Source organism: Neolamprologus multifasciatus, chromosome 7, assembly GCF_963576455.1.
Source record: "Neolamprologus multifasciatus chromosome 7, fNeoMul1.2, whole genome shotgun sequence".
In the NCBI taxonomy this organism is placed as follows: domain Eukaryota; kingdom Metazoa; phylum Chordata; class Actinopteri; order Cichliformes; family Cichlidae; genus Neolamprologus; species Neolamprologus multifasciatus.
The window spans coordinates 19,517,310-19,538,016 of record NC_140445.1 but is presented as its reverse complement, the minus strand read 5'-3'; the positions used below and the strand labels follow the sequence as shown (position 1 = coordinate 19,538,016).

General features: G+C 39.3%; 1 protein-coding gene across 5 annotated transcripts in view; it reads left to right on the top strand.

The window, feature by feature from the left end:
- ptpn13 (protein tyrosine phosphatase non-receptor type 13) overlaps nucleotides 1–20,707 on the top strand; it is a 53,827-nt gene that overhangs the window by 13,507 nt on the left and 19,613 nt on the right. For all 5 annotated transcript variants that reach the window (XM_085165357.1, XM_085165359.1, XM_085165358.1 and 2 more), the window contains exons 3-10: nucleotides 4,083–4,249; nucleotides 5,998–6,063; nucleotides 8,311–8,496; nucleotides 8,759–8,846; nucleotides 10,870–11,502; nucleotides 16,634–16,726; nucleotides 17,901–18,000; nucleotides 18,524–18,716. In XM_085165357.1, coding sequence (XP_085021483.1) covers nucleotides 4,083–4,249; nucleotides 5,998–6,063; nucleotides 8,311–8,496; nucleotides 8,759–8,846; nucleotides 10,870–11,502; nucleotides 16,634–16,726; nucleotides 17,901–18,000; nucleotides 18,524–18,716 — 1,526 coding nt within the window. The remainder of the gene's footprint in view (nucleotides 1–4,082; nucleotides 4,250–5,997; nucleotides 6,064–8,310; nucleotides 8,497–8,758; nucleotides 8,847–10,869; nucleotides 11,503–16,633; nucleotides 16,727–17,900; nucleotides 18,001–18,523; nucleotides 18,717–20,707) is intronic.

Sequence of the window (20,707 nt, the reverse complement as noted above, 5' to 3'; positions counted from 1 at the left end):
TATTAGCTTACAGATTTAAGTGTTTAAGGTATGTGCTAACTAAAAATAAAGACAAGATGATAGTTTATTAAATTTTAATGAAATTTGCAGATTGTTTCGGTGAAGTTTAATAAACTCCTTGCTATCTAAAATATAACAGGACAACGGAGTATACTCTCGAGCATCTCACACTTCTGATAATCAGTTGTCTGCTTGACTTTTATTCAGTTGTGCAAAAACTATAACTTTGATCTCAGCCAAACCGATTTACTCAGGAACAAATAAAATACTAAAAAAAGCCAAACAATAACATTTTTAAGTTATCTAAGTGACATATATATGTTTAACCTGAGTAGCGAAAGACGGCGGTGGGTTTGAAAACAATTTGCTGGGAGTCCGGTGTTCTCATGGGCTCTAGTGAGCCTTGCCCCTGGCTAGCTATCGAGCTAGTGGGTAACAGACGTCTCCGAAAACGTCGGAGCGCTTTTGAAAGTATGTGGTGTCTTGATAAACTGAGCAGATATTTGAGGTTTACACAGCTACATTCTCGCCTGAAAATATGTTAAGTGTTTATTTTGTGACCCAGAAAGAATAATAAGACTAATATTAAAACTAACTAGCTGCCGCCATTGTTGGAAACTGAGCAGGGCTGCGCTATGAATTCTGGGACACAGCTACTTCTTCTTCTTCGGGGTTTACCGGCAGCTGGCATCCTTGTACATGCAGTGCTGCCATCTTCTGTTTCAGTCCGTTATTACACTCTTAAATCCTACTACTTATTCCTGCGTCTTTTGGGATCTTACAAAGCTTCAAACGACGCGTCGGCTATTAAATCAGTCGTCGACGATTTTGATAGTCGACGTAATCGCGAGTAGTCAACTAATCGTGGCAGCCCTAACCTGATTACATAGGGCAGGACTGTGTCAAATAAACTGTCATCCACTGACTTTGTGCATTTCTACAGTCTACATGAACCAGCTTGAGTTCAACTTCTAGTTTTTCTGATTGGTTTCATTTCCAGACAGTACTGGTAATGCTGTAATAACCCTCTCTTATCAGCGTAGCCTGCAAATATTTAACATTAATTACAAGCAATCTATGCTCAAATACTCTTATACAGAAATTTATTGTCTTATGAGATAAAGCTCTGAAGATATTAAGGACAGGAATGAAAGACTGATATTTGGAATATTTTCGATAAAAGTAGTCTTGACATTGCATTGATGTACCAGTTATTTATGATATTCTCTTCTAATCAGAGATATTTGAGGAGAGACACAGAGTGAATCCTGGTTTAAAGTCTTTTCTTTCAGAAGTTCTGAGGGAAGCATCTCTTCCCGTGGGAAGAACATTTGGGGCATGTCAACATACCTTTTAACCAGTTCTATCAGAGCTGACTTGTGACTCTATACATGCGGTTTCTGTCTCTTGACCACTGAAATTGTGGTTTATTTATATAATAGTTCAAAAGGTGAACTAGCTAGGTGGCAAGACTTGTAGGAGAACAATGATATGAATGCACCATCATTTTTGTTTTGCTATTGTGTAGTTGTGCTGCTATGCTGAGTATATTTTTAGTTGGATAGTTTTAGACTGTATAGAGAAGCTACAATTTAACTAACAAATGTTGAAGCCAGCTGTTATATAGTTAAAAGCTATGTAAGACAGTTTATGACAGAGTGGATTAATATTAGTAACCATTTAACTTTAATATTTGTGTTGGATGTTCTCTTAGATGAAGTTGGCCATTTATGACTAGAAACACTTTAAACAAAGAGAAAACAATAGGTTTTGGTTTGGTTTTTTTGGTGAAGTGTGTTAGATATTTGCTTTTTGCACCAGATTTGTCATTGTCTTTGTGGTTAAAGGTAGGGTCAAGATTTTCCACCACTCCGAGTGTGCTAATGTGGTCAAACACCACTAGCACAGGTTTTTTTTCTCTTGTGTAAACAGTAGTGGTTTGTATATTTGTATAAGAATGATTTGTTTGAATACGTGCTGGGTGAGTGTTTCTAATTTGTTGTAGGAATTTCTCTTCATGGTCTCATTTATATATTAGAGGAGTGCCTCAGAGATTTGGTCTGATATAACATGATAGCATAACACTGTTGCTGTCGATTTCTCTGCTGCACATCTCTGATGTGAGTCTCTCGTTCCACCACCAGTTCTGGTGACTCAGTCTATCATCGTGGATCAGCCGTTCAGTAATACTAAAAATAGGCTGTGAGCACCAAATGATGCTCAGCTAATATGTAGGGGTGCATTTTTGTCTGACCTGAACTGGATATTTTCTCTTTCTTGAACCTTTCTCTGTGAAGCATAGAGATGGCTGTGTGGGGAAAATCCCAGTAGATCAGCAGTTTCTGAAATCCTCACACCACCCTGTGTGGCACCAACAACCATGTAACGTTCAGAGTCACTCACCTTACTTACATATTCTGATGATCAGCTTGATCTCCTATGGGTCTTGACCATATCTGCATGCGTAAATGCACCGAGTTACTGCCATGTGATTGGCTGATTACTACCCAAAATGTAACCAGTAATCTGCCATTTCCTTTTTTTATAGGGCTAGGTGGTAACAAAATATAAATTATTATTTATTTTATTTTAGTCAAAGTACTACCTCCGACTGCAAAGTTGTGAGCTCTGCTGAGTAAGCAGTGTTTGTAGTACAGCTAAAGTCATATTGCAAAGTACCCGATGGCCAGGTTTTTTGGTTAAGTAATTGCAGATTGCAGATTTCTTTTACTACTATGTAAAACACTTTACTTTGAGATTTTATTTGAGTGAGAGTGACTTGAGGACCTGGGGCCTCTTTGGGGGAAAAAGTTAAGTGGTCAGTGTTCTTATTACGAACAAAAATTCTGTTTTCTATTAAAGAAGAAACAAATGAATGAAAGCACATGCTGTCAATTTCAGTTCCTAGAAACAAAATTGGAGTCAGAAAAAATCAGGATGGACACTCAGATGGCCGAGAAAATTCCAGTCGGTGTATCTTCAAAAGCAGTTCTTCTTCATCTCTGGACATCTCTGGAAAAAAGCTTGCACCTGTGTGTTCAAAATATCAGCTACCATGAGTCTCATTTTGTAATGCTCGCTTGTCAAAAAAACACGCCAGCACTGATAAAAAGGCATTGTTTAGCTTAGAGGCATACGATTCTGATGAATTGGATAATTTGGTACCAGCTCTCAACTGGATAAGTTGCTTAGTTCTCATTCCTAGCTGAATGGGCTATAAATATAGCTGTTCAAAATTATTTCCTGTTCCTTAAGCTTAGTTAGCAGTTCAAAAGGCTAAAAACGTACATTTGAAGATGGTAGGTTATGTAATGTTGCATTGCATGGTGTTCTGTTGGCTTGACAAGCACTATCCTTCTAGCATGATTTCTGCATATATCTGCAATGTATTAAAATTTGTCATGAAATGCATGTGCTCAGGCTGAGTCAGTCTGGTCAGCAAAAGCTTTGCATGGGATAGACTTACTACTAAACCAGTTACTTTTGAGTAAGATCTTGGTCACATGAGTTTTTAAACAGGAAACTTGTATTTACTTAGTAAAAACCAGCTTTGCCTCAAATCAAATTCCCGCGTTCGTCTCCCTGCTCCTCTCAGAGTTAACTATCAGTCAAAGAAAATAATTTTGCAGCGCTGCTTAAACATTCCTTTGTGTATTTTTAAAACCTTCTCCCACCATCGCACTGGCTGTGGCTTTTTAGGAAAAGAGAATTATGCTGTGTGGCCATTCCTTTCTGCAACCATGCCCCAACAGTTATTTTCTTGCCGACTAAGAAAGCAACATGTGTTTTTGTTTACTTCAGTCATCTTGAATTTCCATAAACGCCAAAGCCATAGCGAGATACATCCACTGTGGTTGGATATGTGTACAGTCACTGGATCCAGGCTGTAAATGCTTAGACAAAATTTGATGCTAGTATGAAACTTAAAAACACAGCTCTTGACTTTAACGCTGTCCTTGTGTGAATATGTGGTAATGGCTAAGAATTTATGTGAAGAAACTATGATTTATTTATTTTTATATTTTTTCTGCTGTTCAACCGTGATGGCAAACTAATCATTGAAATGTTATTTCCATTTCCAGACCCTTCAGCCATGGGCTTCATTATATCTCCCTGGTCCCTCCTGCTCATGCCATCTGGCAACATCTCATTCACAGACGAGTATGTCACCCAGCAGGACTTAAGGGCCTTCACAGCACCAGAGGTCCTGAAGGGGAACTCCTTGACTTCTGTTTCTGACATAGAAAAGGTATAAACCATGATAATACACCACATGGCGACATCATCTGCCAAATTGTTTAGTCTACGTGTGTCTGTGCTCTAATCGTTTGTTGTTGCCCATATTTTTAAGTGAAATCTTGTGTTTAAACTAAACATTCATTTCGAACCATCACTTGGTGTCATCTAACCAGTCAGTGACTGTTGAGTACCCCTTGTTCTAAACATAGCCATGTTTACATTCGCTCTTTCTTACCAAGTCATGTCGGTTGTATCCTAACTAATGACATAGGTGCATTTTCTCCCTTAAATGGAGTTCTTTTTTTTTGTCAGACATGCTTAACTTTTCTGCCTTTTGGTGGTTTGTTGGCACAAAAGCATTAGTTTAATAGCCTGACACTGGCTAGAGAAATATGTGTCAACACCTGTGTGCTCATCGGGGGGTTTCCTGCACAAAGGAATTTTTTAATTATCTTTCCCAAAGATGTTTTAGCAGACTCCAAAAGAAAATCACCATGATTGTAAGAAAAATGTTTCTAACTTGTTTTGTTTATCGGTTTCACGTACTCAAGCATGATGAATAATTGTTCATTAAATGGTTAGAAATGTTGTGAAAAAGTCACATTACTGTGAAAGGTTTACACATACTTTGTGTCTTTACTGGCAGACAGATCTTTCTTACGTGCATAGCTGTGTGTCGTGCTTTCTTTTTCTGTTTCTTTAAGATCCTGCCTACATCATTTTGCTGATGCTAGTCATTGTTTTCCTTAGCATCCAAAGTTTCAAAAGACACGCAAATGACATGCTCAATGGAAAATTAACAAATAAGGCGGAGCTATTTTTGTTCTGTCTGTATTGTCGATCACGAGTTTTTGTCTTTGTTTTTTCAGATGTCTTGCGTTTTTAAAGTTTTGTACATTTTCTGTATTTAGTACATTTAGTCTGTTCTGCAACGTTTCGTGTTAAATGTTGGGTATAGATGATACTAATAGTCAGTGTGTACGGTTAGAGCATTTCTTTACTGGAAAAGCAGAGACAGCATGTAGAAGATTCAGATTTGAAGTTGTGAGCGATCACAGTACACCACACCCCCTCATTTTAACTCTGCCTCTCTGGTGAAGAGCAAAAACCTTGCATGACTGGATTCCCGTCTCTGGCACAGACCCACAGACCTCAACATGGTTTTTTGCTGAGTCAGTTTTCCAATCCTGGGCCTGTCTCCCCAGCTCAGTTATTTCAGTGTAGAGAATATAATCTGTTTCCTTCATAATCATACTGCGGATAAACATACGTCATGTGCAAGTTTTCCTTTTGCTTTTTTGACATATAGAGGTCATATTGTCGCTTTTAATCGACAGCGTCTAAGGTTACACGTTTTCTAAAAGTGTTGGTGTTTCTTTAAATTTGTACTCTGTGAAGTGTTCCTAAAAGACCTTGAAGGCAACGTTGCATTCTTTGGCAGTCGCTGAATTATTCTTTCCTCTACCAAGCCCGACATTCAGGGGAAGTAATTTCTCTTCCACGCAACGAGCGGAGAGGAGTAAGGAGGGGAAAATGGAAAAATGTTTCTGGATTTGGGTTGAGAGCCCCTGTCCTTTTTTTCCCTCCCCCGCCTCCCCTAAAAACTCTTAGCAGTTGTTGAGCCTTAGTCCATTTATCTTTGACTTGCTTTCAGGTTTTGTGCCTCATCTTTATACATATATTATTATTATTATTATTTACTGTTGCATGCATTTTGTCTTGAGTGAATGAAATATAATGTGGTGTTATTTTTCACAGATGCACATGTACTCTCTGGGGATGACCTTATTCTGGGGGGCGGACTATGAGATCCCCCATAGTCAGGTAAATCTTTAACACAGACGCTTCCTTCCAAATATGCAGAGCAAGGGTGTCAAACATATGGCCTGGGGGTCCAGAATGGCCCACCAAAGGCTCCAATCCTGCCACTTGGACAGCTTTGGATGTGGAATTCTGTGTACACTTTAACAAAGTCTTATAAACTAAAAGTGTGTATATATATATTTTTATATTCAGTGAAGCGAATATACATTAAAAAATCTTAGAGTTTGGATAGCAGCACATTTTAAAGTGTAGAAGTGATGCATTGTTGCCTGTGTGAGACTGGACTAAAGATATGACATCAGGTGTTTAAATGGCACACTTGGCAAATACAGTAAGTGTTGAACGGGTTTTACTGGAAGAGACACACCTGTGTTTGTCAAGGTTTAATAGTATCTATCATGTTGAGCATTGTGGAATTACTTAAAATTCAGCTGTCAAACCTGCACAGGCATGCTGCCGAAATGGTGGAGAACAGTGGAATAGGAGAAAGTAGTGCATGTCCCTCTTAGGCATATTGTTGTACCAAATACTTCCACAGATACCTGTATATACATCACCAATGAGGTTTCAGGCATATCTGGCTTTTTCCAAACTATGATCTTCACATCTAGATAAGAAATGGAAGAAAAGGTAAAGGCACTCTGGAATCTACAGAGATGGTTTGAAGACATGCTCATATCTCGACCAGAGTCAGTGAGGTATAAAAGATAATCTGCACAGCGTGCTCACTATTGTGAGAAAATACCACCCACAGTTTAGAGGCATCTCACACTCAAGTTTGCCATCTGCTCGGCTTCACTGAAAGGCTGAGGCTCCATCCACATCTCATCAGCCTTTCCTGTCACCCTTAAAGGTGCTGCTGCGTGCACTTAAAACACATAACACAATGTCATTCTACTCAACTCTCCAGTAGAATAGGTAAAGAAATACTTTGTTCATCCCGTATTTTGAAAAATCCCATGATATATGGAGGAAAAAACAAAATCAAAGCATTTTTTCTGTGGAATGGGTGGATTGCAACATTCGCTCTGTTGAAAAACTCCCCTTTATTTCTAAGATAAGGTAAATGATGGAAATCAGTTGCTAGCTCACTGCCCACAGCCAAATGCTACAGTACCGAAAAATATAAAAAAACAAAAGATGATCGAGTGCATAAAAAATATTTTGTACTGGTGATGGGCACTAAGAAAAGCTTCCAACATGCCTCTAGTCTTATCAGTACCTGTTATCGCTGCTGGTATGTTTTTCTGAAAGTCATGTATTGCAAAACAAGGCAAAAATCACAATAGTACTGCTTCGGCATACCGGAGTAGTCTTCTTTTTCTTTTTCTGTTTTTTTTAAACTACCCAGAAAATCGATAAAGAATCAGGGATACAAGCACAGTCGGTACTGGAGTTGGTATCATTAAACTCTTATCAATTACCCAATTCTTTATCTAAAGTAGGAAAAATTTTCATCCAAGTGACCTAAAGCTCAACACAGTACTTCTGCGATACCCCGGCAATACACCTGCATGATGTAAAATGATCAGACTTGTTGAAAAACATGAAGAATGAACAGAAATGCATGTAAAGAAGTCACTTTTGGATAACAGAAACTATTTTCATAATGTAATAACTGTTGGAGGTAGTATACGTGTTTTTGCTTCTACAAACCACTGAATTGGGGACCAGCACATCTCTCAGAAATCTGTTTTTAGGGTCTTTTGTTTTGTTTTGTTTTAAGCTTCCATCATGGACTGGGTACTTTCTTATCATAAGACAAAGGTTTTGAGATATGTGCAGATGAAAGTGTACCTTGTTTGGTTAAACACAGGAATGCAGCACCAAAATTTCCCATTTTTAAAAACAGAGAAAATGAAGAAGCTGAAAACAGGATTAACAGAAACTAAAGAATGACAACATTAGGTGGTGTCCTAGCCTTGCTTCAGTTCCTGTTTGTGAATGTGCATCTACTGTAGATCAAAACAACTGCTTGTAATGTATCTGCTGAGCCCTCCCAACTGCATACGGGCTATAAAGTGTTTGGTCCAAAAGCAGCCAAACATTTCTCCATTTAACAGAGAAATGAATTCTGATATTATTTCATTAAGTTTAATTTGATGTCATATAGTGACTGTGACGCTAATTAAAATCTAGACCAAGCGTTTGCCAGGATGCTTGAGAACAAGACGCTCTTTTCACTGTTTGTAGCTTAACTGTGTTATTTCCCCCCCACCCCCACTCCACTCTCCAACCCCTATGCAGCCTATGGAGCTGGGAGAACACATAAACAGTTTACTCCTCAACATGTGTGATGACATTACATTGAGTCGAATATCACTGCGCACAGTCCTGGACATCTCCAGCAAACACATCCGAAACTCCAGCTGTGACCCTCCTTTCAGTTATATCAGAAGACTCGTCAGGACAGTGCTGGGCAGCCTTTCTCAGGTATAACATGTGATGATGTATATAAAATGAAATTCCAGCATTCCTGTCTAAGAGTCCATATTTGCGAAATTGTCAGGAAGCCTTTATTGGAAGAATGCTTCTTAGCTAAGTGTATGTTAAAGACCTATAACAAGCTCTTCCAAAAGCACACCGGGTTTGAATTATACAACAGGTGATGTGGTCATGCTGATAGAACATGTTTCAGGACGTCTTCCTTCTTTCACCCTCACTCTTTGTTTTTCATTTTCTGTTTTTTTCACAGCTGGACGGTTTGTTGACTGACAGAGAATCTCTTCCGGAGCGGAGCAAAGAGATTCGGGAGAGGCTGAGGGGCAAAGGGTTGCCCTCAGGTAAGATGAGCTGCACCTAAGTGACACACAGTAATGTTGCAGTGGTGTGCTCAAAATCATTAATTTCCACACTGAGTCGTATCTATTGGCTGCAGGCGGATAAAAGGCTGCCAACGCGATAAGGTTTTTATTTATTTTTAGTGTCGAACTCAGCAAATATTAGTCCGTTGCACTTAAATGTTTTGTTTACCTACATTCTGTGTAATCTTCATATGAGGGTCACAAGTTCAGCCTCTCTCTAAAACAAATCACCAGATCTTAGATAAGCAGGCTTTGTTTCGAACGTTTGGGAACACTTTGAAATTCAATTTGTCAAGCGAGTCCAGAGACGAACCAAAACATGTGTCCACTGATAGATACAGAGAATAACATTGTGACATGGAAGATTAAATAACAATCTGGTATATGTTAGATGAATAGTGAATTGCCATTGTGTTGAAGATTATATTGACAGTGGCCAAGTCTTCATCTCTGAAACAGCCAACTATGCAGGGTGCTTGTTGTTGTCGATATAAGTAAAGTTATTCCATGAATAAAGTTATTCATGGAAAGAAAAACATTCAAATTCTGAAAGGGTGTTAGGGGTTCTCACAACTTACTGAGCTCCTTCTGTGGTGCCAGAAACCATAGGACACCTTCAGAGGTCCATAAGTCGGTTAAAATGTTTGGCAAAACACGAAAGAACGGCAGCTCATGGGGTCATCGTAATATGCTGGCCGGGTGGTTTTACTCACCCCTAATCTTTAAGCTGTGAGGACTTAACAGTTTATGCTGGTTGCCCACATGTTTATTAAAAATATATTTTAATGAAGAAAGTATCAGATGTAAATTGCTCACCTTGTTTTCTAACCATTTATCAGTGACATACTCACTCTTTGAGTCTGTGGGAAAGAAGTAAAAGTAGTCAGAGAGAGGAACACCAAGTTACAACCTCGAATCGGATTTAATTCAGGAAAATATGAACAAATCTTCCCAGTGGTTTCTGAGAGAACTCAGGCATTTTTCCAGGCCATGAAGAGGAGAGCAGAGCACAAACATGGCTTCCATCTCGATTATGTAAGCACGGCATGGCATTGATTACAGATGCATATTTTGGAGTCATCAGTGTAGCTGCTGGTCTCCTATTTGTATCAGTGCTTTGTTTCCCTGGTTGATCCCCAGCCAGCCCTAGGGAAAGTACATGCAAAGAGTATTACTCAGTTCTTAAGCATCTTTCCTCTGAAAGGACCAGCTCTCTCTCTGTCACCCTTAACCCAGTGGCTCCAAGTTCTTATTGCTGCTTAGGGAATTCAGATATTGTCTTTGTTCCTTTTACACATGCTGTGCATGTTATCATTGTGATTGACTGTCAGCGTGTCTGGGAGTGTAACTCACCTCTTTGACAAATCAAAGACATGCAGCATAAATTTTTGATTTTTTTTTTTTTTTATTCCAGTTTTACTCAGTCAAGTTTTTTCAAGTTTCCTCCTGAGTTCCTGGAAGACTGAAATCTGGCTATCTTTAATGCATTTCCAAACATATGCTTTCTAGATTAAAACCAACCCACATGCAGGATTTTTTTTTTTTTTTTTTACAGGCCTCAACATCTGCCCGTTTACCCTCCTGTTTCTGTATTTCTTCCCATTGTTTTGTTCCTGCATACTTCACTGGTTTATTTCTCACTAAAAAACAGACTTTACTAGTAGTGTTTATATGCCTGGAAAGGCAAGCTTTAAATTTATGGATGGTGAAAGCAAAAGTTCTTATTCGGGGAAAGGCAGTGCTAGATTGTAAGATGCTTGTGGCAGAAATTGTTAGCTATTGGGCCACAATTTGGTTTCCTTTTAAAACAATGGAAAAATAGTTTCTCAACAAACTGAGGAACTGTAGTAATATTAGCTTTTTATTCCTTGGGCTGCTGTTGTTTGTTTTACATGCAAAAGTGTAACAGTCATATACTATTGGACACAAAGAAGCTATTTTAACACTTGTTAGCCTCTGTATCTGCTTGGTGTTTAAAGTTTTGGTTCTCCCCTGCTCTTAGGGAGGAGTGCTGCCCCTCGGGTTCTGGAGCGCTACAGAGTGAAGACTCAGGAACAAACCTCTCTAAACCGAGGCCTTAGTCGTTCCATGGGCTCACTGCCAATCCAGGATCTTTTGAAGGGGGATGATGGGGCAGCTTTACAGTATTCCCTGTCTGATTATCACACCAATACTGACTTACCCAGTGAACTCTACCCAAAGCCCCCCTTGCTCCATTCCCAGCGTTCTTATCCCTATCTGCACCCCTTTCACCCCCAGCAAAAAGGCCGGCCTGTGGAACTGGACCGTAGATCTCTGCCTTTCTCCAGTGGGGAACTGAAGCTAAGTCAGCCCAGGAAGACCTGGGCTTCCTCTGTGGACTTGGCTTGCATTGACCCAGAGGCTCTTCGCTTTGGGGCTTTGGAGGATGCAAGAAGAGGCAGTAGTGCCTTAAGTACACACTCCAGTGGCAGGCGCAAATCACCTTTGCAAGCTTTAAGAGAAAGGGATTCTCAATACCTTGAGTTTGGTGGGCTGAACAGTCGGAAGCCTCATCACCACTCAGCCTTGTCTGTAGGCTCGGGCATCACCGGTGCCTATGACAAGATCAAGGAAAAACAGAGGAAACTTCAGGCGCTAAGACAAGCAGTGGATGGTGAGTATGCTGAAACTAAGGGTTTAATTTAATAGAGAATTTGTACAAATGAATGTTTTCAGGGTTAAGTTTGTGTTGTTGTGTGTTTGTTAAATTCCTTGACAAATTTTCAAAGCAAAATACGAACCAGAATCATGTAATTCAAAGTGGTATCACGTTGTGGTTGTGACGCCTACTGTGGACAACGTGTTGTGAATGATTTTCACTTTTAGGAAAAAAACCCATCATGGCAGTTTTGGCCTTTTCTTGGAAGCTGGCGCTGATTAAATATAAACAGAATGACTAACAAGCTGTTGTTTTCATTCCATGGGATGTTTTTTCGATGTAAGCCTTTCCTTATTTCAACACATCACAAACAACAAGCACCTGGTTGCTTTTGGTCATGTGTGCTTAGGAGTCCTTTGTCGGCGCATACAACATGTGGCCTATAGTGTGTAAAAGTGTAAGATTGCTGTTATGTGTGTGGTTGGCCACAACAAATTTCTTGGGTTTAGTCTGCAACTGTGGCAAGGAAGGAAGTCTTAAGTAAAACAGACCAGTTCAGGGTCACTTGATGTAAGTGAAGTGTCAGACTCTGTAGTGCATGGATTTATCAGGCACAGCATAGAGTCATCAGCTGACCTGATCTGAAAGACAAAGATAAAGTGAAAGCAATGGGATCAAGTGAGCAACCAGACAGTTGGACTAGTTACAAGTTGCGTATCCATCTGTAGTAACTACCACGTAAGTGTTGTGAAGTATGGGGAACCGGGTGCTGGCTTGGTGGTGGCTGGGCAGCAAGGTTTAGACAGAGTGACTCATTGCTACAGTGAGCAGTAATTATAGGTTGGCTTAATTCTAGCCTGCTGCTGACTGTCAAAGATGTTATATACAAAATCCCTTTAAAAAAAAAAAAATAAAATAAAATAAATTATTATGGCTATAAACATGCATATAAAGGATAGATGCGAAGTAGTTACATACTTTCAGTGTGTACAGACTGAAAGAAAAATAGTCTTAAAATAATAGCACAATGCTTAAATCAAGGACATCAAGCAGAACTGTTTAACACGTCAGTCATCTGTTATAAGAGCTTTAAGTTTCCTGTTGGAGATTATGAAATTCTTAGTAAAGTAAGTTTATGCAGTGAGTCACATGTCTCTTGGCCAGCTGAGAGCTGTTTAAGGCGCATGAGGCTTGAACGATTTCATACAATAAACCACTGTCTTCTACCTCTTGCTCTCTTGCTGTTCTTGCAACATCCCCACTCTGTGCTCCTTCCAGCCTTCAGCCTCCCTGCTTTTCACGCAGCTATTTTTGATGCTGACTGAACCACCAACCAAGCATTCTTTTCCTCGACTGTGGCTTTTCATCCCCCAGCAAGTACCTTCTTGCCTTCTTTTCTTTCACTCCCCTTTGCTTTGTATCGATTGTAATTTAGAGGATTTAAGGGTTTGTTTGGGTTTTTTTATTTCTTCATCTCATGAAAGTGCAAGACTTTGTCACTTCACACCTTATGGGTAGCATGAGCAACACCTTCATATAACTGCTAAGATGACACAAAAACAAGGTCCAGATTTAAAGAGTCACTAAAAAAAGTCCAGCAGATATTTCCAATTTAAGATCCACAAACTGAAAGAAACTTAAACTAAAGCTTTGGGATGACTGCCACACACTGCAGGCTTTAACATTGTGGTAAATATTTTTAAAAAATGAGATTTTTAGCAAGGAATTATGGGGAAAAAATGGCATTACTGTTGTGTTTGTGATTGCTTCTGAATGTGCAGAGAAGACTGAGTGGGTTGAACTATTCATTAATATTAAATAATGGATATTACAAAGCATCCTGGAGAGAGGCTTTGTTTACTGCCATCAGAAGTGACTGAGGGTGTCTGCGAAGGGTGAGCCAACTGTTCTTTGGCTACACCATGAATGGGGCCTAATTGAGTACAAACCATGTGGAGGGGGCCTTGTTGGATGTGTTTCTTGGCAGAGACCTCTTTTCCTTTTCTTTTTTTTTTCTCTCTCACTTCTTTCTGTTCTTTTCTGCAGGAAAGTGATGGCACAGCAGTGGTCAGTGGTCTCAGGTTTTACAGGGTTAAACAGCCCTTGACTGCCCTTCTGTGTGTGCGTGCATTTACAAGTCTTGTTTAAATGTATTGCAACGCTCACGTTTGTGTGCTTGTGTGCATGCCTTTGTGTGCATGGGCATGTCTGTACCTGGGCTCTTCTGTCTCAAACAGTTCCAAGAAAACCCCCACACACCATTTTTGGTGTCAGTCTTAAATAAGTCAAAGCTTTCCTTGTCGAACTGGAGGCTGTAATAGGAGTCATGCGTAGCAGATGAGGGAATTCCTAACATTATTGGACTTTTCCGGCACTTGGCAGCAGATTATGTGGGTTTCTGCCGGGGTGGGTCCATGTTGGACAGCAGTACAGAACGCTGCTGCTTCAGAGGAAGGGGAGGTGTGTCTGTAAATCACAGCCTTTTGAAATTGTCTTAATTATTCTATTTGAGTCAGCAGGAGATGAGATTGCTGAGTGTTTGTTTTTTTGTGAAAAGCTGTTGACTGTTTGTTATTTCTAAACCATTTGAGCTACCTAACTTATTTCCTCTTCACATTATGAATAATGTCCAATGTCCAATTATTTAGTGCTCCGAGGGACTAAATAACCTCAGAGCACAGTCAGAGTAGGGTCTTTTTCTCAGTGTAAAATACTTAAAGACTGAAGGACTGTAGACACTTGTAGTACATGCAGAGGTATCACCTACATAAAGTCAGATCATGGAGATAAACATGTATGTGAGGACAAATGAAAGATGAAGTGCAGCCTGGAGAAAGCTTGGTGGTGAATGCATGCTTTGATAATTCTTTCCTAGAATTGATGCTCTTTGCCTTAAAGTATGTAGAGACTGTTATGTAGAGGCTGCTTTTCCAGCAAGTTTGTGGTGAGTGCTCTCTCTCATGCAAAGTATTTCCAGAAAACAAAACATACGAACAACAGAAGTACTCATCTTTTTTTTCTGTCATTACAATCTTTAAGAAAAAGAAGGATTTTATCGCATTATTTATTTACCTTTACCTTAATGGTTTCCTTTATATTTTCCTGTGAATAAAGCTGGTATAATTGGTGGCACTGAGAATGAGCTTTGCACTACATCTTTTTTGAACTCTGCATTTTTCTAACCCTTCTGTTCCCTTGCTTACTTTTTAAACATTTACATTATGAGGAAAATCTCACTCCACTCAGCTGTTATCATCTCTGTTACTTTTTGAAATTACCTAAAAGCACCGCCTGACACACTGAAACGTTGGTCCTGGGGATTATTTGTTTTTTTCTTGTCTTTGTTACAACTAACTCATTTAGTGCTGTTTCCATGACCAAAAAGAGTGTGTGGCACATGAATCATCTTAAATCTGTATCCAGATTCAGGCTGCCACATTCATAAAAATATATTTATATTTTGCGTGGGTCAGCACAGTGTGGTAATCTCACAGCTGGGCTCGAACTTTTCTGCATGGGTTTTTCCAGGTGCTTCGGTTGCTTCCATAGTCCAAAGACAATCAGGTTAGATGAGGAGGAAACTCGTAAGTGTGGTTGTCGGGATTGACCAACGACCTGTCAAAATGGTGCCCCGCCCTTGATGAAATTTATCTGGGATAGGCTCCAAGCTTTTCTGTTATTTTTAGCACCTCCAGGACCTCACCAGACTTAGGGAGTCGGGGTGGGGGTTGTTTTGTTTTTTGTTTTTTTTGACAGTGGGGTTATTATTCTTTTTTTTTTTTTTTTTTTTTTTTTTTTACCTTGACAAGGTTGATAAAACTGAAATAACCTCCAGTATCATTCTGACTTATAGCAAAACATCATAGTTGTGTAATGAGAGCTAGATAGTAGAAGTAGATTCCTTTAAAATCAAATGCTTTATTGCTTTTTATCATGTTTCCTCCTTTCTGTGAAGCTCAGTAAAGTGTTGTTAAGTAATCCATATTGATAAATATGTTTTTTTATTAGCTGTTGTAAGCTCCTCTTCTTAGAAAAAGCTTTTTCATGATGATAATTTTTCTCTGCATTGTATTCTTCACCTCAGTGTTTCTAAAACTCACCTAAGTATAAAGGCAGGTGACTGCATGTATGTATGTCTCAGTGAGGGCTTTGAAGCAGAAATGTAAGTCATTGTGACTGCATGGGTAATTTGCTGTAAATTACACAAGACTGCTCCTCTGTGCACCTTTTTGTGTTAAAGGAAATGATGAGTCACCGTCAACTGGAAGATGGAAAACTATTTTGGGTGATAGTCCAACCAGTCCTCCTTCCTCTAAGTAACATTATAGTGGCTGTTGGACCACAATGCTTTTTTGCTTAACATGTTTACGTAAGACAGAGATCAGTACAAGGTGAACTCTGTTGTTTTGTGAAACTGTAAAATAAAATGCCTTAGCAGTGACTTGGGAATCCTATTCATTCAAGCTATGTAGTTGGTATTGAGGAGCAGGATTTTCAAGTTCTGTGTACAATGCAAAGAGCACATGATACATTAGGGTAGGTTTCAGATTGTATCATATTGTTTGTTTGTTTTTCTCAGTTACCACAGATTTTTAGGTTATTATTAAGTTAATTGGGCTTTGCTTTGAGAAACGTTTAAGTGTGGGGAACTGGTCTGTACTTGCTGTGGTGCTGTGGTTCACCCAGTCTAGCAAGACAAAAGTTTACGCCTTAAATTTGGGGGGGGAAAAAAAGCATTCTAACCTGACTGGAGGCATGCCTGCATACACTTGCTAAATCTGCTTTTCCTTGTAGGTACATATGCCTTTCATTAGGAGTGTTTACCCACAGCATGACTAAATCCTGCTTTGTGTGTGTTATTTTACAGGCTTAGTGTCACCGTTTGGTTTCAGTAGATTGTGGAGTAAATGAAAACATGCGACCATCAATTCATATGTTGTCCTAGCCCCATAAAGTCTCATACAACTTATTGTAAACCTCTGTTTTATGTAACATTGACAAATACACGGCTTCACCTTAACACCTTAATTTGTATTAAGTGCATGAAGTAATCCCTTTTGTTGTTATTGTTGTTATTATTGTTATTACTATACTACTGTGTGGTTTGTATAATACATAATTTTCAAATGAATTTCTCTGTTGCCAGACCCAGTCCACACCCACCACAGGTACCACAGTGATTACAGTTCATCCAGTGAAAGCCCCTCACTCGCCTCCTCTGATCCAGATTACAAGCAAGGTAAAAGACGCCACTGACAAATCCTTTACTGCTATTACGCTTTTAATGGCAATCCCACCCACACATAGCATGCTATGAAATGTAACTAACAGGTGATAGGTGCCACACACATGTAACTCATCTTGGCTATGTGCATGCAAGAGAATAAATCAGTCACTTAATAATAACATGAGAGAGCCATACTGACCTGTGGTTGTTCTGCTAATACTCAGTTTCCGCAGTGGCTTACGGTGACTTCATAGTGCACTTTTTAGCGAAGTGCCGCTGCTTTTGCTTGATTTAGAAGCACAGCAGCAGACCTGGCAGTTTCCCATGTTGAGGTAACTTCCAATCAACTGCTGTTATTTGATTGCCTGATGCCGCTAAACAAATTGCATGTTGTCTTTCACTATGTAAGATTGCACACGGTAAGAATTCCTTTCCACTGTCAGTGAAAAATGAAATTGTGCAATGCACCTTATTGTTATTGTAGTAGTAGTGTGCATAATGTTTTCCACACTAGGACTACTGAAGATTAATTCACTTAAAATTGTCAACACAGCAGAAGGCTGAGCTAGTCAATGATGAGTTCAGTTACAATCAGCCTAAAGGCTGAAAATTTAGTTAAAGGCCAAAAAGACTTGAAGCCCATTGTAATGTAACCCTGCACCAAAGTTTAACACTGAAAGAAACTTGTGGATTTATATTATTCACTAGAATGTAGTGGAATTCAAAAGCATCTCTAACCTAGTTTGTGTTGCTAAATCCAAACCTGTTTTTAAACATGCATTCATGAATAACTTATAAGACAGAAAAGCTGTATGTCATTACTTTATTACACCTACCGTTGCTGTAATGCAGCACACTTTATTACAAGGCAACAGAGATGCCATTTGTTGTGCTGATTTTACTCTTCTATAATTGCACCTTTGACAGGTATATTTGCAGCACCATGTGTGTGCGTGTCTGTTTTACTGTAAAAATGTAAAAACAGCATTTAGCCCTTTGGCTTTTTTGTGCACCTTTATCTCTCTTTATGTTTAAAAAAAAAAATGCCACCAGCCTACTGGTGACTGCAGAGGAAAATTAGCTATACATATATATATTTACATGATGGACCTAAGTATTCATGTTAATTGATGTGTATTTTCCTTTGTTTTTGTTTATTGTACTGACATTCTGCTGTCTTTTCTAGCTAAGAAACCTGGTGAAATTGGCAGGTATGGCTCCCAGCTGGCACTTCTAACCGAACATGACGCGTTGACGCTGGCAAGCCACAATGCAAACAGACACAGGTAATGCCCAGTCTCTCCCACCCCCCTCACGTGCCCCTCACCCATCCCACCCCCACCTCACAAAACTCCTGGTGAATGTGGAAGCTATCCTGTTTGGTACTCTAAGCCACAAACATACAGCTGGTGTGGCTTGGCAGGGTCAGCTCCATGCTTCACTAGTGAGGTCATCTAATGTGACATCCACATTCAACATTCTCTGTCTCTCTCTAATCTCTGGCATTATAGATCAGAACTGCCTGCTGTTGTTCAGCCTGCTCAACAATTTGTCCCACAGCAGAGCCCCTTTTTCTTCCCTTTTTTCCCAGAATGCTAAAGCGAAAACATCAGCTGTACACAAAAAGCCATTTTGCTGCTAACTTTAAACTTGTCCATTACATAAAAAATGAAACAAAGTGTCCAAATAGAAGACGTATCTTCACATAAACCCCACCACACACTCACACAGAGAGAATAGCTTTCTTTCTGCTTCTAGACAGCATCAGACTCTTCTGACGCCCATCCTCTTCTCTTCTTTTCCCTGCAGGCAAAATGAGGGGGGAGCTGATGACACTCTGGTTGGAGCAGAGTTGCTGCTACAGAGGCAGGAGGAGGAAGTGCAGCGGCTTCAGGCCCACATGGCCCACAGGCTGTCCAGGGCCAACCTCTACCCCATAGATGACCCCTTGGCCCTTCAAGAGTCTCTCTATACCTCTTCTGTACCTCCACGCAAACTCAAGGTTTGCACATGTAGCAGTATTACTGATGTTCTGTTAATTATAATCTTTCTTGCAGTTTTGGCCTTTTTTTTTTCTTTACAAAAACATTCTTATTTAAATAGAAAGGCTCTTTAATCACTATGGAGCACACTAACTCTAGAACGGCATCCAAGTTCTGAGCATTTGTGGCCTTGAAGCGTGTTTGCATTGCAATATTTGATGATGGATGTATAATTTTGACTCACATGAGCTCATTGGCAGCAAACTTGTTGATGCTCTATAGATGAACTGCTGACTGGAGTACATAATTCATTTCAGCCTCCTTATAGTAATTAAAAGTATGTAGGATTGTGGGACGTGTGGATTTTTTTTTCTCCCTTTTTTCCCTTGTGGGATGGTCTAATTTGGCAGTATTTACCAAATACCAAATAGTAGTTACCATGCTTATCAACACAATTGGTAAGCATGGTAACAATTGTGTTGCTGTTCCCAGTATACCCCAAATACTATAGAATATTATATTGCCAATAAATTAAGCACCCTTGCTAGGACTAGACTTTTTAGTGTGTTTGTGGTTGATTATAATTGGTGGAATTTAGGATGTAAAGGTTTCCAGTTGGAAAAACCTACAGCATATAAGTTAAGGAAGAGGAGTCCTGCAATGTAGCTTGCCATCACCAGTGTGTGAATGGGTGGGTGACTGGATGTGTAAAGCGCTATACAAATACAGGCCATTTACCATTTTGCTCTTCTGACTCATGTGAGATTCAATTATAGCAAAAACACAAAACAAAAAAATCAACAAGGAAATGTGTACAACACTATAAAGCATCGCAATTGGTCACTTTATGAGTTATACCTTTTTTAGAACCTGGTTGTACCTGTTCTGCTTTCAGAGTATCTTAATTCTTTGTGTCACAGATTCAACAAGGTGCTGGAAACATTATTCAGATATTTTGTAGGGGTGGGGGAAAAATCGATACTGTGTAGTATCATGATATTTTGTTTGCTAATAATGTATCGATACAGGGACAGCAGAAATCGATATTTTGTTACAAAAAAAGGTTTTTGTGCTCTGACTTCAGAGCATGTTGATCCTTTTTCTGAGCAAGAATCCTGACATTCCTTCACTGTCCAAATGTGTTTAACTTTTTTTTTTGGCAGCAATAAACATGACAGTTTACTTATTTTAATTTAAGACATGTTTTATTTTAATTAACTTTTTTATTTAATGTAAAATTATATTTTATTTTAATTTACTTTCAAATTCTTCAGTTGCTGAATGGGCTGCATAGTTTTCATAAATTGCATAATTCAGAATAACTATAATTGTACCAGATGGTTGCATTCAGTTAAGTTGGACTAGACTGTAATACAAACTGTTCAGTTTGTCAACAATAAAACTGAAATGAGAGAAAGACTGAGTGTGAGACTTTGATATTAGATAAAATGAATATTGATAAAGTTTACCTTTATGTACAGAATCTGAATATCGCAAAATATTTTTAAAAATTGCATTACTATCGTATCGTGCGTTAAGTATTGTGATAATATCGTATCGTGGGATGTATGGTGATTCCCACCTCTAATATTTTGGTGGATATTAACATGATGACATCAGAGAGTTGCTTCAGATTGGTCAGCTGCACATCCATGATGCCAATCTGCCATTCCACCACATCCCAAAGGGGCTCCATTAGATTGTGATCTGGTCACTGTGGAGGCCATTTGAGTACAGTGAGCTCATTGTCATGTTCAGGAAATCAGTTTGAGATGATCTGAGCTTTGTGGTATGCTATCCTGCTGGAAGTAACCGTCACAAGATGGGCATACTGCGGTCATAAAGGGATAAACGTAATTAGCAGCTATACTCGAGGTGGTTATGTTGTTTGGTACTAAGAGGCCCAAGGTTTTCCAGAAAAAATATCTCCCACATTATTACAACATTACCAGCTGCCTTGATACAAGGTGGGATGGATGCATCCTTTCATATTGTTAAGGCCAAATTCTGA